This window comes from Colossoma macropomum, unplaced genomic scaffold (assembly GCF_904425465.1).
Source record: "Colossoma macropomum unplaced genomic scaffold, Colossoma_macropomum, whole genome shotgun sequence".
NCBI lineage: Eukaryota > Metazoa > Chordata > Actinopteri > Characiformes > Serrasalmidae > Colossoma > Colossoma macropomum.
Genome location: NW_023494805.1, coordinates 36,113,872 through 36,129,030, shown reverse-complemented (window position 1 = coordinate 36,129,030; position 15,159 = coordinate 36,113,872). Strand labels below are relative to the sequence as shown.

The 15,159-nt window shown below is 40.0% G+C and overlaps 1 protein-coding gene across 2 annotated transcripts in view; it reads left to right on the top strand.

Annotated features, from left to right (window-relative positions):
* uggt1 (UDP-glucose glycoprotein glucosyltransferase 1) overlaps positions 1–15,159 on the top strand; it is a 52,524-nt gene that overhangs the window by 15,686 nt on the left and 21,679 nt on the right. For both annotated transcript variants that reach the window (XM_036596691.1, XM_036596692.1), the window contains exons 15-26: positions 127–212; positions 2,236–2,371; positions 2,775–2,906; positions 3,568–3,732; positions 5,218–5,338; positions 5,810–5,908; positions 9,383–9,477; positions 10,332–10,538; positions 12,061–12,192; positions 12,296–12,426; positions 13,597–13,692; positions 13,812–13,914. In XM_036596691.1, coding sequence (XP_036452584.1) covers positions 127–212; positions 2,236–2,371; positions 2,775–2,906; positions 3,568–3,732; positions 5,218–5,338; positions 5,810–5,908; positions 9,383–9,477; positions 10,332–10,538; positions 12,061–12,192; positions 12,296–12,426; positions 13,597–13,692; positions 13,812–13,914 — 1,503 coding nt within the window. The remainder of the gene's footprint in view (positions 1–126; positions 213–2,235; positions 2,372–2,774; positions 2,907–3,567; positions 3,733–5,217; positions 5,339–5,809; positions 5,909–9,382; positions 9,478–10,331; positions 10,539–12,060; positions 12,193–12,295; positions 12,427–13,596; positions 13,693–13,811; positions 13,915–15,159) is intronic.

Below are 15,159 nucleotides of genomic sequence, written 5' to 3'. Positions count from 1 at the left end.
AACATGATCAGTTCCTAGTGTCAGTATTGGCCACAGTGAGGTTAATTATTGGATGTTGTTGTTGTTGTTGTTGTTGTTGTTGTTGTTGTTGTCTGAAATTCCAGTATTTTGGGGTTCGTTTTGTAGGTACTCGTCTTGGACCCCACTCATGAGAACACAGCAGAGCTGCTGAGCGTGGCAGAAATGTTCTACAGCAACAACATCCCTCTCAGGTAAGTCATCATTTCACTTTGAGAACTGGTCCTCAACATACAAGGGCTTTCTGGCTTCATAAACAGCACCTGACCACAGGCTCTTATTTAATGGACTTTTAACTTGAAGTAATGGTGACACTTTATTTGGAGTGGTCCTTTTAGATGAAACAAACACTCAACAGACTCTCAGTAACATATCAAAAGGGTTAGGATTAGGTTTTGGGTTGAGGTTAAGGTTAGGATTAGGGCCAGGGTGGGGATTAGGTTTTAGGTAAGGTTAGATTTTGTAACATAAGTAACATATTAACAATACATCTACTTAATATAAGTAATGTATCAACAGAACATCTTCAAAGTATTCAGTGTATTCAGATGTTTCACTACTGCTACTTCAATGATATGTTGTTGATGTGTTACTGATAATCTGTTAAGAGTTTATTAATCATCTACAAAGGATCACTCCAAATAAAGTGTTACCAAAATAATAAGTTTTATTAATCCTACAATAGAGAAATTCCCCTCCGCATTTAACCCATCTGTGCAGTGAAACATGCACGCTAGTGAACACACACACGAGGGGGCATTGAGCACGCTTGCCCAGAGCAGCGGGCAGCCCGATCCACAGCGCCCAGGGAGCAGTTAGGGGTTAGGTGCCTTGCGCAAGGGCACTTCAGTCATGTCCTATCAGCTCAGGGGATCGAACCGGCGACCTTCCGGTCACAAGGCTGGTTCCCTAACCTCCAGCCCACGACCCCAAGAGATGACTGCATTGCCCGGGGAATCGAACCTGGGTCAAGTGCTTGGAAGGCAGCTATGCTAACCGCTATACCACCAACGCCTTTTAATAATTCAGCAACACTACATACCAAAAGCATAGAAGCAAGCAGTTTCAAGAATGTTTGGTTTATTATTAAGCCAGTTTGCCAACAACCAGCACACCACATATTTACAGTTATCTAGTTTGAAAGAATCATTCTGCGTAAAATCCAGTGTTCAGTTTTCCACTCACCGCAGATGTAGTCGATCAGCCAAGACATGTTTGGTGTTTAAATTCTGCTTCTTTAGTGTAGTGCTGGAGCTACGAGGCTGATGTTGCTAACATACTGGAAGTCAACAGTCACTCAAATCTTTTCTGTAAATACATCTCCAAATCATCTCTAATCCAGTGACAAATGCATCCAGGTCTTCATAAAGGTTGGGCTGAACTTTGTATGGTATAGGACAGTGTTTCTAAACCTCACTGCCCTACACATTTTAGTGCTGTTCCGGTTTAATGCAGCCACTTTAACTCAGTAATGGGCTGTTAATGAGCTGATTCGTTGTATTAGGTGTATTGGTAGCAGGGGAGACACTAAAAAGTGCAGGGCAGTGGGCCTCCGCTACCAGGCTTGAGAAACGCTGGTACAGGACACTATGAGCTATAAAACATTAGCCAAACTTGGCTGGACGCAGACTTTAGGCAATAGTTTTTGTGCCAGATTTCACTTCCTTCTTCTTCCCTTCTTGTTGACGTGGAAATATAGATACTAGATTTCACTTATGATGTCTGCTGTTTCTGTTTTTAAACATATAACATGAACATATATATTTAAACAGTAAGATTAACAGTTTAATGAATGTCGTCTGTGGCTTCAAAATGCCTGCATGATGGGAGACGAAATTCACACAACATCTGTTGTCTAAAGTGGCCGTTACTTTTGACCTAAATGTCAAAAGTAACGTTTTAGGGATGTATTTATGAAAAAGAAGCAACATTTGGACCCCAAGCATGTCATGACTGATTGAACACATTGGGCTAAGTGGAAGATTGTGTGAATTTGTGATTGTTTGCCTTATGGAAAGGAGATCATGCTTTTATTCATCGTGGGCATTGTTAGCATAATAGTTGAGTTCTCCTTTAACTGTCCAGTGCGTTTCATTGGCTTGTTTTGCTGTGTTGAACAAGGTTATGATGAGCTGATTGCACTAATCCCAGCAGTAGAACGTGTTGATGTATTACTCATTAACTACATGTCTACATTTGTTTTACTATCCCCTGCAGGATTGGGCTGGTGTTTGTGGTGAATGATGCGGATGACATTGACGGCATGCAGGACGCTGGAGTGGCGATGCTGCGAGCTTTCAACTACATCGCCGACGAGGTGGACAACCAGATGGCCTTCGACGCCATCCTATCAGTAAGTCGATTGCCGTTACTGTACACAGGCAAGTTTGCTATGAAGTGGTCGTCAATGTCAGTCTTTTAACCAAACATTGAACTGTTTGGGCTTCGTTTGGAACTGACAACTTTAATGAATATTATTTGTGCAACACTTTTATAAGTGTAATTTTATAAATGTTTGCTGTATAGTTATGTTGAAAGACACCTTCAGAAAGCCTTGTCAAAAAGTTTAATAGAAATAAAATACATTTAGCCAACAAGACAGCACGAAAAAATGAAGATATTTTGATGATCATGAAATAAACTACACATTTAGAAATATTGCAGGTCAGAAGTTCGGCAGCAACACTAAAAGGCATGAAAATGTCATGTAAAATATAATTGACAGCTTAAAACGTGAGCGTGTTTGTTTTAATCAGATGCTGAACCGAGTGCCCAGTGGAGGAAAGCTGAAGGTGGAGCATGTAGTGGGGGTTTTGGAGAAGCGCTATCCCTACGTGGAGGTCAGCAGTATCCTGGGAGCGGACTCGGCCTACGACAGCAACCGCAAGGTACGCAAAGACTTCTTTTTAGTTGTTGTCATGTTTTTTTTCTTTAATGACACCACTTCTCTGTCTGAATCATGCTTCACTATAAGAAGTTAGCCTTCTGAAAGTATATCTTCATGGCATCAGGAGCCCGACAGGCTTTTGAGTATAACAGAGTTGGTCCTGGTGATCAGCTGCCCTGGAGTGTTTTGTAACTGAGCTGCAACTGTTGACTATTTTCATTTTCAGATATTGTATCGAATATTACCTCGAATGTAAGGGATGTTGAAGATATGTCTCACTTTAATGATGAAGTTATTTTGTTAAATTACCTTTTATTAATCCCACAACAGGGAAATTCACCTCCGCATTTAACCCATCTGTGCAGTGAAACACCCACATACACACTAGTGAATGCACACACACTAGGGGGCAGTGAGCACACTTGCCCAGAGTGGTTGGCAGCCGTATCCGCAGCTCCCGGGGCGCAGTTGGGGGTTAGGTGCCTTGCTCAAGGGCACTTTAGTCATGTTCTGTCAGCTCGGGGGAACGAACCAGTGACCTTTCAATCACAAGCCTGGTTCCCTAACCTCCAGCCCACGACTTTTATCTTATTGTCATTTTTTGTATTATTACAATTATTAGTGAGATGTGATAGACTTTCGTGTTGTCTGTATTGGTGCAGGAAGGGAAGGCGTACTACGAGCAGACTGGAGTGGGGCCGCTGCCTGTGGTGATGTATAACGGCATGCCTCTGCAGCGCGAGCAGCTTGACCCCGATGAACTAGAGACCACTGTCATGCACAAGATCCTGGAGACCACCAGCTTCTTCCAGCGCGCTGTTTACTTGGTAAGAGCAGCTTCTACTTCTCCTGTTTTTCCATATCATTATAGATCGTTATCACTGCCAGCTCTTAGTGCACAACTTCAAGTCTGAATAAGATTTTGAATCCTAAAAAAAATTTAAATATTCTGTTGTAATTTACAAAATTACTTAATGAAGCATCAAATAAGGAAGAATAAATCAAATCTGAAAGGGAAGTTTGTAAACGTACTTTTAAGTTGGCGGACAGAGCCAGCTAACAATGCTTCAAAAGCAATGCGTTGCTATGGTATTACAGCTTGTTGTTAGGGCATTGCTTGATGATTACTAGGCTGGTGCTGTGGTATCCCAGGTGGCTGCTAAGGTGTTGCTAGGCTGTTGCTACAGTATCCCAGGTGGTTGCTAAGGTTTTCCTAGGCTGTTGCTACAGTATCCCACATGGTTGCTAAGGCATTGCCAGGCAGTTGATATGCCATCCTAGGTGGTTGCTAAGGTTTTGATAGGATGTTGCTGCGGTATCCCAGGTGGTTGCTAAGGTGTCGCTAGGCTGTTGCTACAGTATCACAGGTGGTTGCTAAGGTGTTGCTAGGCTATTGATATGCCGTCTCAGGTGGTTGCTAAGGTTTTCCTAGGCTGTTGCTACAGTATCCCAGGTGGTTGCTAAGGTGTTGCTAGGCTGTTGATATGCCATCCTAGGTGGTTGCTCAGGTGTTGCTAGGCTGTTGATATGCCATCCCAGGTGGTTGCTAAAGCGTCGCTAGGCTGTTAATATGCTATCCCAGGTGGTTGCTAAGGTGTCACTAGGCTGTTGATACGCTACCCCAGGTGGTTGCTAAGGTTTTGCTAGGCTGTTGATATGCCATCCCAGGTGGTCGGCAAGGTGTTGCTAGGCTGTTAATATGCTATCCCAGGTGGTTGCTAAGGTGTCACTAGGCTGTTGATATGCAATCCCAGGTGGTTGCTAAGGTGTCGCTAGGCTGTTGATATGCCATCCCAGGTGGTCGCTAAGGTGTTGCTAGGCTGTTGATATGCCATCCCAGGTGGTCGCCAAGGTGTTGCTAGGCTGTTGATATGCCATCCCAGGTGGTTACTAAGGTGTTGATAGGCTGTTGCTACAGTATCCCAGGTGGTTGCTAAGGTGTTGCTAGGCTATTGATATGCCATCCCAGGTGGTTGCTAAGGTGTTGATAGAAAAAGGTGCCACTGAAGTAGCAGGAATTGAAAGTGCAAGTCTTTACTGCTGATACTGAATCAGGCAATGGAAACAAAATGCCTCAAAATGTTTGATTCTACAATTAGCGTTAACTTTTTATTACCCAGGCCTGCTATGATGTAATGCGTTCTACTGTTCAAAGACAACATAGTCAGGAAAGAGCTTTAGCTCAGTGGTGATTTTGCAGATATAACAGAGGACACAGTTACTCCTGTGTTTCTTCTACATGTATGTAATGGAGGTCCCCACTAATTGTCAAGACTGTAGCTGATGACCTGGTGTTCTAACTACTTTCTCAGGGAGAGCTGGCAACCGACCACGACGTGTTGGACTTCATCATGAATCAGCCCAATGTGGTGCCACGGATCAACTCCAGGATCCTGACCACAACCAGGACCTACCTGGACCTGTCCAGCACCAGTCAGTTCACTTTTCAGTTCACAATTTAACAATTCAAATGAGACCAGGCTGCTTATCTCACTTCCAACCATCTATTTTCTGTTCGTGAAAAGCATTGCCCTGCTAGTCTGAGCCGTCGCCTGGTGCTTGGCTGGCGCTGGGGAGTGCCGCCTCATTCTTAATTCCATGCTAAATGTCTTGTTTGTTCTTGAAAATCCATTTATGTACAAAGAGTGGGAGAAAATGAGGCGCTGGCAATGATATTCATAACCCATTTTGTTTCCTCAAGGAGATGAATTTTGATCAAGTTTGCGAGTGCGTGTTTGCACGCTCTGGGAGGCTGAAGTAGGAACATGAACTCAAACAGTCGATGTTCTGAATACAAAACTGCATCAGTTTGATTTGAAGCGTGTTAAAAAAAGGACGTGTACTACTTCTGTAAGCTGTTTTAACTATGTAATCACTTTATTTCTGTTATGTTTCTCCCTCTAGACAACCATTTCATTGATGAATACTCCCGCTTTCTCTTCCTGGACACCAAAGAGAAGAACACAGCTGTGGCTAACAGCATGAACTACATGACGAAGAAAGGTAAGGCGATAGCTGTCATTAACCTGTGAAGTGGGAAAGGCACCTAATTACATTTGGCTCACGTAAGGAGTGACATGTGCGAGACTGGTCATTATCGGCTAATATCAGGAAATAGCCTGTCACCACTGAGCTGTAGCCAGTATAGGAGCTTCAGCATATTTTCAGCCTCCCTCATTTTCCTGCTCTCTTAAAGTCTGAAGCTGCTGCTGTTCAAAAAGCTTCCGATTGGTCAGGAGATGTGCTTCCACTCACTCGCCACTTTACGAGCTCCACCTACTTTTGTAGGTCTGCTGTACTGGACACACTGTAGCCCATCTGTTCATGCACAGCTTGTCAGCCATCCTTCAGCCCATTCATCACTGGTCAGGCTTACTATTGACCAGATATTATTTGGGTGGTGGACCATTTTCAGCTCTGACACTGACATGGTGGTGTGTGTGGTGCTGGTATGAATGCTGCTGGGTTACTCAAAAATACCCAGCCAAACTGTCCATTGATTAAGGGCTAGAGGATGGCCAACACAAACTGTGCACGGGTTGGTTACAGTCCAGTCAGGAGGAGTTACAAGGTAGGTATTGTTGGTGTATAGTACTGTGCAAAAGTCCACACCTTCATTCATTTAATTTCCAGGCAAAACAGCCATTAAATACAAGTTATTCATTTTTCAGGAGCTATTTCTGAGGAGATTCGATATAAGAAAAAGTAAGGAAAGGGCGAGTTAAAGGAAAGTAAGCGAAAAAAAAAACAAGAAAATGGGACTCCTAACAATCATGCAGGTCCTGGTAGACCACTGAAGCTGTCACCATCAGATAAACAATGCTTAAAGTTTTGAGAGATAGGAGAAAACGTCTGTGAGAACTCAGCGCTGTGGGTCTGGAAAGATGTGTAGATGTCAAAAAGCTGTTTATATAAGAAAAAGCACAAGAAAAGAAGAAATACAACAAAGAAGCTGTTGGTGTTTCTATTCTCAGAGCAATGGACTGACCACCCCAGAGTCCAGATTGAATGTGTTTGGATCGTGAGAAGAGAATAATGCAAAACCAACGTCTGAGGCCAGATTCACACATGCTGCGTCTGTCATGCTTTTCATTTCGGCGCCCATGTTAACTGGTCAGCGCTTTCGCACAGGCTGCGTGTGTGAAGTGGCAGAGAGTCCCAGACGGCGCACTGAAGCACCGCTGTGTTTAGAGAATAGATCCCAGCGCCGATTTTTTTTCCTCTGCACGCCGTGCGCGTCACACAGCAAAATACACTGAAATAAGCCACGAAACTGAGTGAAAATTAAACAGAAAACTGTATGTTAACTTAAAATCGCTGTCTTTTTTCCATTTTATGTAATTCATGACAAAATGTTAGTTAAACGTTTTGTGTTTCCCGGTTGGTCTACCAGGCCTCAAACTTTTGCCTAATCACGTCAGAATGCTTTCGAGGATAAACAAACATACTGTGTACTTTTATAAATTATAATTTTATTGAGCAGAGTCCTGACGTGACCATTTATCCATCTGGAAACAGAAATGTCTGTATAACTTTCTTGCTGCTCCGCTCCACAGCACAAACGCTGTATGTATGTATGTATGTATGATTTCTTTGGAAAACTAAAGCAAGTCTCCTGAAAAGAATGGACACTGTAAGAAAGGCAAAAAGTGAATGCGCTAAATACTGAAAAATATGCAAATGCCTTATGCTAATTTGTACAGCATAATAACCTGTACTTAATGGCCGTTTTGACTGAAAAGTGAATGAAGAGTGCTCTTTGACCTTTGCACAGTACTGTATACTGTATATCTAACCTCAATTTTTTTACCTTTTAAGGCCAAATAAGTCAAATGATGCCCATAGTGCACTGATTCCAGATCAGGATGCAGATACATATCCTAATGTTTTTTCACTCTTTTGCACTTTTGCATGTTTCTTTCCTCCCGACTGTCTGTGTTCCTACATTTTCTCTCTTTCCCTGTTTTTCTGTTTGTTCACATTGGTGGCTGCTGTAGGAATGCAGTCCGGTGACGCCTCTGGTAATTGTCTTTGTTTGCACTGTGAAATTTGGTTGGACTGCGCCAGATTTGTTTCATCTTAATAATGCTAATTGTCATAAATCTCATCCCAGCATCTTGAACATCTTGTGTTGGAGGGAAAGCTTAATGTCTTGCATCATCTACATTAGCATGCGTCTGCTCCTGCTGCAGTTGTATTTATTTATTTTTTTTCTTTTTTGGTCTCAGGCTGAACTGAACTGCAATTTCCAGTTTTCAGTTTTGTCTTTTGTGCATGTGTATATGTGTGTGAAGGGCTTTGTTGGCTTCATGTATGGATTTGAACACAGCAACACATTTGTCATCAGTCAGAATGTCAGTGTTAGATGGATGAGCGGCAGCGTCTCGATATTCCCCCCTCCTCTTTTCTGTTTCTCTCTCACCACACAAACGGTCTCTTCTCAGTTGTTGTCTTAGTTGACGGAGGTTCTTTCAGGGCCAGGTTTTAAACTGATAATGGTATTTATGAGAATCAGGTATCAGCAAAAAGGCTTGAACTTTGAACAGTTTCTACTGCAGCACTTTGTGAGATACACTTTTACTTGCTCTGTGGGGTGGGAGAAGTCTAGCCATTCACTGATAACAGCAAAAACCAGCAGCCTCTTCCGAAAGGCTGGCTAGCCCTACCGTCGTTCTCTACACTTGAACAATTGATGACAGCGTGACTGCTAGTGCACCGATTTGGACAGTGCTTTAGGAGTGTTAGCTGTCCAGCTTTTCTTAGGCCGTTATTCTCTTTTTGTGTGTCTAGTAATGCAGTTTTAAATGTAAAAACCCAGTAAAAAGCGTATATACTGAACGAAATACTGGAATACTCAGTGCAACCCTTAACAGTAATATTTACATTTCATTTCAGAAATGTTCATTAGTTCATGTTATGTAGTTCGTTTTGTAATCCAAATATTCCGGTTTTTGATTTGTAACAAAGAGTTACTCATTTACACATCCCTAAATGTAATGTCAGATGAGGAAACAGATATGTCTGGCTGGATTTCTGCTTACCTAGTCAGCAGAGATGACGCAGAGCTAAGTTCAAGACATACGTTGTTTAAAATCTTTGTGATTTTAAGTACTGACGATATCCATGATACTTTAAAAAAGCAAACTGTGATGTAATTTTTCATGATAGTAATAAATATTATCATATCGTCCAGCCCTAAGCCCTGCTTACTTATTTTATATTCTGTAATTAGGAAATGCATGTAATAATTATCAATACTGTATGGTATGTAAAAAGATATCATACCATTTTTGGCCACCCAAGCCTGGGTGTTTTTCTATGTGAACTACCATTGCTGAAGGCTTTTGGCCTGCAATGCCCAACATAACTAATGGTGTCTCTTGATTTTGACTGCTGGTTTGCATGGAGAAGGCCTCCATGTTGTCTCTGCCAGGTAACGGCCCTCATATACACACTCTGCGGCTCTCTGATTTACAGATGATGGCGTGATTCGTCCTGTGACGTTCTGGGTTGTAGGAGACTTTGACCACCCCTCGGGCCGACAACTGCTGTATGATGCCATCAGACACATGGTAACTATTACTGCAACAGTCTTTCAGACCCCGTTAAAGAAATGTCTTGGTTCAAAATTGATTTGTTGCACTCTTTTTCTCTTATGCCAAATAGCAGATGGGATTAGGAAGTTTGCTTCTTGTTTTGTGCTGGTGATATGAGGCAAATGCCGGTAACAAGTAATGTAAGCTTATACTTGCATGCCTAAATCATCTCACGCTTGTTACAAAGCATATGAAGGTATCTCATATAGGCTCATGTGGTTTCTGATACTGTGTGAAATGCTATCAAAGTAGATTAAAGTACAGACAAAATTAAAGCTACAAAAAGGCTGCTGCTACTGTTAAAGAAGCAGTTTCACCAGAAAGACAAGCCTAGTGTTAAGTGTCAACCAACTGGACCAGTTACCATTATGTACATATGAATATCGCTGTTGTCGTGACAAAACCTCATATCTCCAAAATGGTAGCTTTACAGGCGAAGGAAAAAACATACTTTACTTTTAATGTAAGTCAATGGAACCAGCCTTTTTTTTTCCCAAGTGATTTTGAGCCATTTGTTTTGGTCCGTTTATCATAAAATTTACATACAACAGAAAGGGCAACTGGCATTTTCAAATCATGTCAAAAACTGAAAAACGACAGCAGCGATATGATAACTGTCCCAGTTGGGTTTTGCACTTTGTTAGTAGCATTAGAGTGTTTTTGGTAAGTCTCATACTTAGAGAGTGCAGGATTGGACCGGTTGTTGAGTTGGATATGGAAGTGCGTTATGGCTTTGTTACTTAGAAAATGCCTGTGCTTAATTATCTAAAGTCAATCGTTCGTTTTGTAATTCAACATGTTAATTATTCATATGTGTCTCTCTTGTTCAGAAAACCAGTAATAATGTGCGCTTGGGGATGATCAGTAACCCGACTGAGAGCCCCTCCAGTGCAACCACCCTGATTGCCCGGGCCATCTGGGCAGCCATGCAGACGCAAACGGCCAACAACGCCAAGAACTTCATCACCAAGTTGGCCAAGGAGGAGACGGCCCAGGCGCTTTACGATGGGACCAACATCGCTGAGTTCGCTGTTGGGGTAAAGAAAACAGCTGTACCAGTTGAAAGTTTGAACACGCCTGAATAAATATAAAAAGGAAACAAGTATTCAGAGCGAATAATACGGCAGTAACACGTTTGCTCATTCTTAAACAAGGATTACGGGCGTGTTTTAATGCTTACGTGATGTGTGTTCACACAGTTACTTAATTTACATATGATTGTAGTGATTCATTACACAACATAGTCCCACAAAAAATGTACACGTGATTTAGCCTGATGTAAATTTTTCCAGTAAGAAGCTGATGTGGATTAAATTGTATTTGACAGTGTTTCCAAACATGTTTGTTCACACAAGCAACAAATCACAAATACACACACAAAAGACACTATTTAGTCTGTTTGGACTGAACATTATGATAGACCTTCTAACTTCTGTTATAATAGAACACGAGGAGAAAAATAGAAAAATAGGGATTGTGTCGTGTAATGAGATAAAAGCTGAACAGTTTGCCGCAGTAATTAAAAGAATTTCAGTTTAATTTTGAATGGTAAGAAAAAATACTAAATGTTGAAGTTTTATTATTAGTAGTATAATCATTACTTACAATATTATTATTAGTATTATTATTAGAAAAAATACTAAATGTTAAACTTCATAATAGCAAAAATTATTATTGTATAATGAATTGGAAAAGGCTTGAAATTATTATTATTATTATTATTATTATTATTACTATTAGTAGTAGTAGTAGTAGTAGTAGTAGGAATAGTAGGAGTAGTAAAAGTAGTAGTACTAGTAGTATTATAAAAAAATGCTAAATGTTAGACTTCATAATAGTAATAATTATTACTGTATAATGAATTGGAAAAGGCTTGAAATGATAGTATTATTATTATTATTTAATTACTTAATTAAAAAGCGTACACGCTAAAATATAATTTCTACAGATAATTTTAAGATTTAATAGTTCTTTGTAGATACTCTTTCGGATAAGGAGCTTTGTTTCTTTATTAAAAGTTAACAGCATGTTTACCAAACAATTTCCTATTATTTCTCAGCAGTTCTTCCCTTAAAATTTGTAGCTCTGTTTCTGAGAATTTAGATTTTAATGTATGACCTCATTTACATACTGGAGGTATATAAAATAATCAGAAAAGTCTGAATATTTGTTTCCTTTTAACGTATGTGAGGTAGGGTGGGTCTAAATTAGGACTGGGTATCATTAAAATGTTTTGTACAGCTACAAATAGCACTAATTTAAGCACTAATAGCACTAATCTAAGCTATACATTTCAGTTTGAAATGTGGTATTGAATGACCTGTTGTTGGGACTGTATCATTGAATTAATTCAGAAAAAATGGTATCATAAAAATCCTGAATTCCTGTACACAGCCCTAGTAGCAAAAGTAATGCACAACCCTTTTCATGAGGTTATGCTGCATATGTGAACATATTTTATATGATATTCTTATTAGTAATATCTGCAGATCTTGCATCATGAGCTGCAGAATGAGTAATATTCTGGTTGTAAAGTGCTTCTCTTGTGCTCTTCCACAGGGCATGGATGTACCTTTGTTTAAGAGTGCGTACGAGTCGCCTAAAGTGGACTTCCTTTTGGCTCACGCTGCTTATTGCCGGGACGTCCTCAAGCTGCGCAAAGGCCAGAGGGCTGTCATCAGTAATGGACGGGTGGGTTTAACTTAATCGATTTAAGGAGGCCCTCAGGGTTACTGACATGCATGACTTTGCATACTCATCATAGTTTTTACTCTTCTATCTTTTACCCTTGCAGATCATTGGTCCACTGGAGGATGGGGAGGTCTTTAACCAGGACGATTTCCTGCTTCTCGAGAGCATTATTCTGAAGACCTCTGGAGAAAGAATCAAAAACAAAGTGCAGCAGCTTGGTGTGGAGGAGGACAGGTATGGCAGCTATGGCTTCATTCCTGATGGCTCCGCCTCCTCAGACGTACTCTCTGGTTCTTATTTTATCAAAGTTGCAGACGGTTTAAAACCGTTTGAGTTTAAGTCATTCAATCTTTAGGCAAAACTCGGATTCACACAGTTTTGTTCTTATTCATAACTTCGGTATGTGAAGTTTGCTTTTCTTATTTTGCACTGGAGCTGATGTAGCTAAGGCAAAAGTAGCTAGTATGACATTAATTTGACAATTTTTGTAGATAAGATAAAAATGTAAGTGCGTTTCTGAATAAAGTTTCACTTTATTTATCGTTTCTGCATCTATAACATAGCAAAAACAGCAGAAAAATATAATTATTAAATTAAATCATTTCAACCATCCGAAACCTGAAAAAAAAAATAAAAATTTCGGTCACAATTTTTTTCACTGCTGTTTGAAAAAATATATTGGGTAACAATTAATACGTTACACCAGGGGTCACAAGTCGAGACATTAGGTATACTGGTTGTCCCCTTACACAATTGACAGTTCACTGATTATAAATAAAAAGAGCCAGTGGGCTTTCTGGTAAAGACGTAAGTGGAAAAAGCCCAGCCCCTTGTTGTGGAGATGCAGTAGCAGAACAACTTATAAAAGCTTATAAAACTTTTTTTGTGCATTATTTGAGCCAAATGCTACAAACTGTTTCTATGATTTTCAGATTTTAACAGTGATTTCATATTTCTGGAATGTTAATCCTTTAAGACCAGTTTAAAAATGGCCGTTTCTTCAGTTTTATTGATTCTTTTTTGTTAATGACGTAATTTCTGAATGCCATTGTTGCGTTCTTTTAACGTGGAAGGAGCAACGTGAGCTACCAAAACTAATATTTTTCTTTAGTTTATGCCACAAACTACCTTGTTAAACAAGAAAACACATTTATCAGTGCACACTTTATCAGTACTCTGATTAAACAAATCAGTAATAAGCGTTAAATGGTCTGATCTGTGCTCTGAATGCGATCTCATTGCAGTGCATCAAGACTTTAAGGCTTGTGCTTCTTTTAATCTTTTACAGTGATAGAGAAATAGCTCCAGTTCTGCGTGCTGAAATTGCTAAAGTGCTGTTTCTGTAGAAGTGCAACTGCAATATGTCTTATAACATTTACGTCTTTGCTTGTGTGGCTTTTTCAGAGCCAGTGATTTGGTCATGAAGGTGGACGCGCTGCTGTCCTCGCAGCCCAAAGGCGAGGCGCGGATTGAGTACGGCTTCGTGGCGGACAGATACAGGTAATTCATTCTTTCTCTCATATTGTGGGAACAAATGAATTGAAGCATTGACTATTGGAAGTGGTTTCATCATCTCCAGGTGGTCCATTCTGTCAGTAATTTGTTTCTCATCTCCACAGCGCCGTGAAGATCCGGCCCAAGGAGGAGGAGGTGTATTTTGACGTGGTGGCCGTGGTGGACCCCGTGACCAGAGATGCACAGAAACTGGCCCCTCTACTCTTGGTAAGAGCAACAGCACTGTGACTTATTTGGCAGTCTTACATGTCCCTAATGACTTGGCTTGTATTGAGAAGTCTGAAAAATATAGGATATTAAAATATATAGTGCTGCACTATATTAAATATATAGTATAGTACAGCAATGGTTCCCAAACTTTTTACAGTCTTGTACCCCCTCAGATATTAAGGCTCCTCCTGTGTACCCTCTCTCACTCCTTAGGCCACACTTATGGGCATATTTGCCATAATGCATATCATTAATGCCAAAAAAGACATGTATATCCATTTGTGTTGATTTTTTTTATTTTTCTGTGCTATTTGAACGTGGCAGCTCGTTTACATGGTGGGCCAATAGAAATGCACCAAAATCACTTAAAATAAAACTTTATTACATTATTTTACATGCATTTTTTTTTGCATACTATACATTAATCAGTTAATTCTACTTTCATTAGATTCTGCTGAACTGAGAAGGTTCTGGAGTGAAATGCTGGATGTTAATCATATCAAGTTCACTCATCACTCATGCAGAGTACATTCCAGAAATGAAGATGTAACATGTAATATGTTTTGATGTACCCCCATTGGGCGTACCCCTGGGGATACATGCACCCAGTGTGGGAGCCACTGTAGGATAATGTATGAAGGCATTGATAAGTTAGTATAATCTAAAAACAGCAGTAATGCCACAATTAAAAATTGTACTAGGAGCTAAAAGTACGATGATTTTATTATTTATTTTCCCGACAGTATTTATTTCCATACAGCTTAGCACTGCACCCACTTAGCCTCTCATGACCTTCTGGCATCATAGGGATTTGAACAGGGCCAAACTACCACACTGGAGAGCCTCTTCTAAATCTCTTTGTAATGAACTTGAACATGAAATGAACTGCACAATTTGGAAGCTATGAAGCTGCATTTTACTAGTATTGTTCTGAAATCATAAGTGTTTTGAATATATAGCCAAAAAATAGTCTGCTTATCTTGACCTAATAACAATAATGGAAATTTATAGCTTGTTGTCCATACCTAGTGTGTGCACATTTGAATGAAATATAAATAATTCTGTACACAAAGGTTTGGGGACAGCCTACATTCTTTTGATTTTTTTTTTTAAATAATGTTGGATTTTAGTGTTACTTTTGTAAGAATTATGTAAGAAAACAGAGTTTTAATGCTACATAAAATGTCGATTTCTTATTAGGTGTATTTTATAACACTCACCTTCAGATTAATAATAGCAACA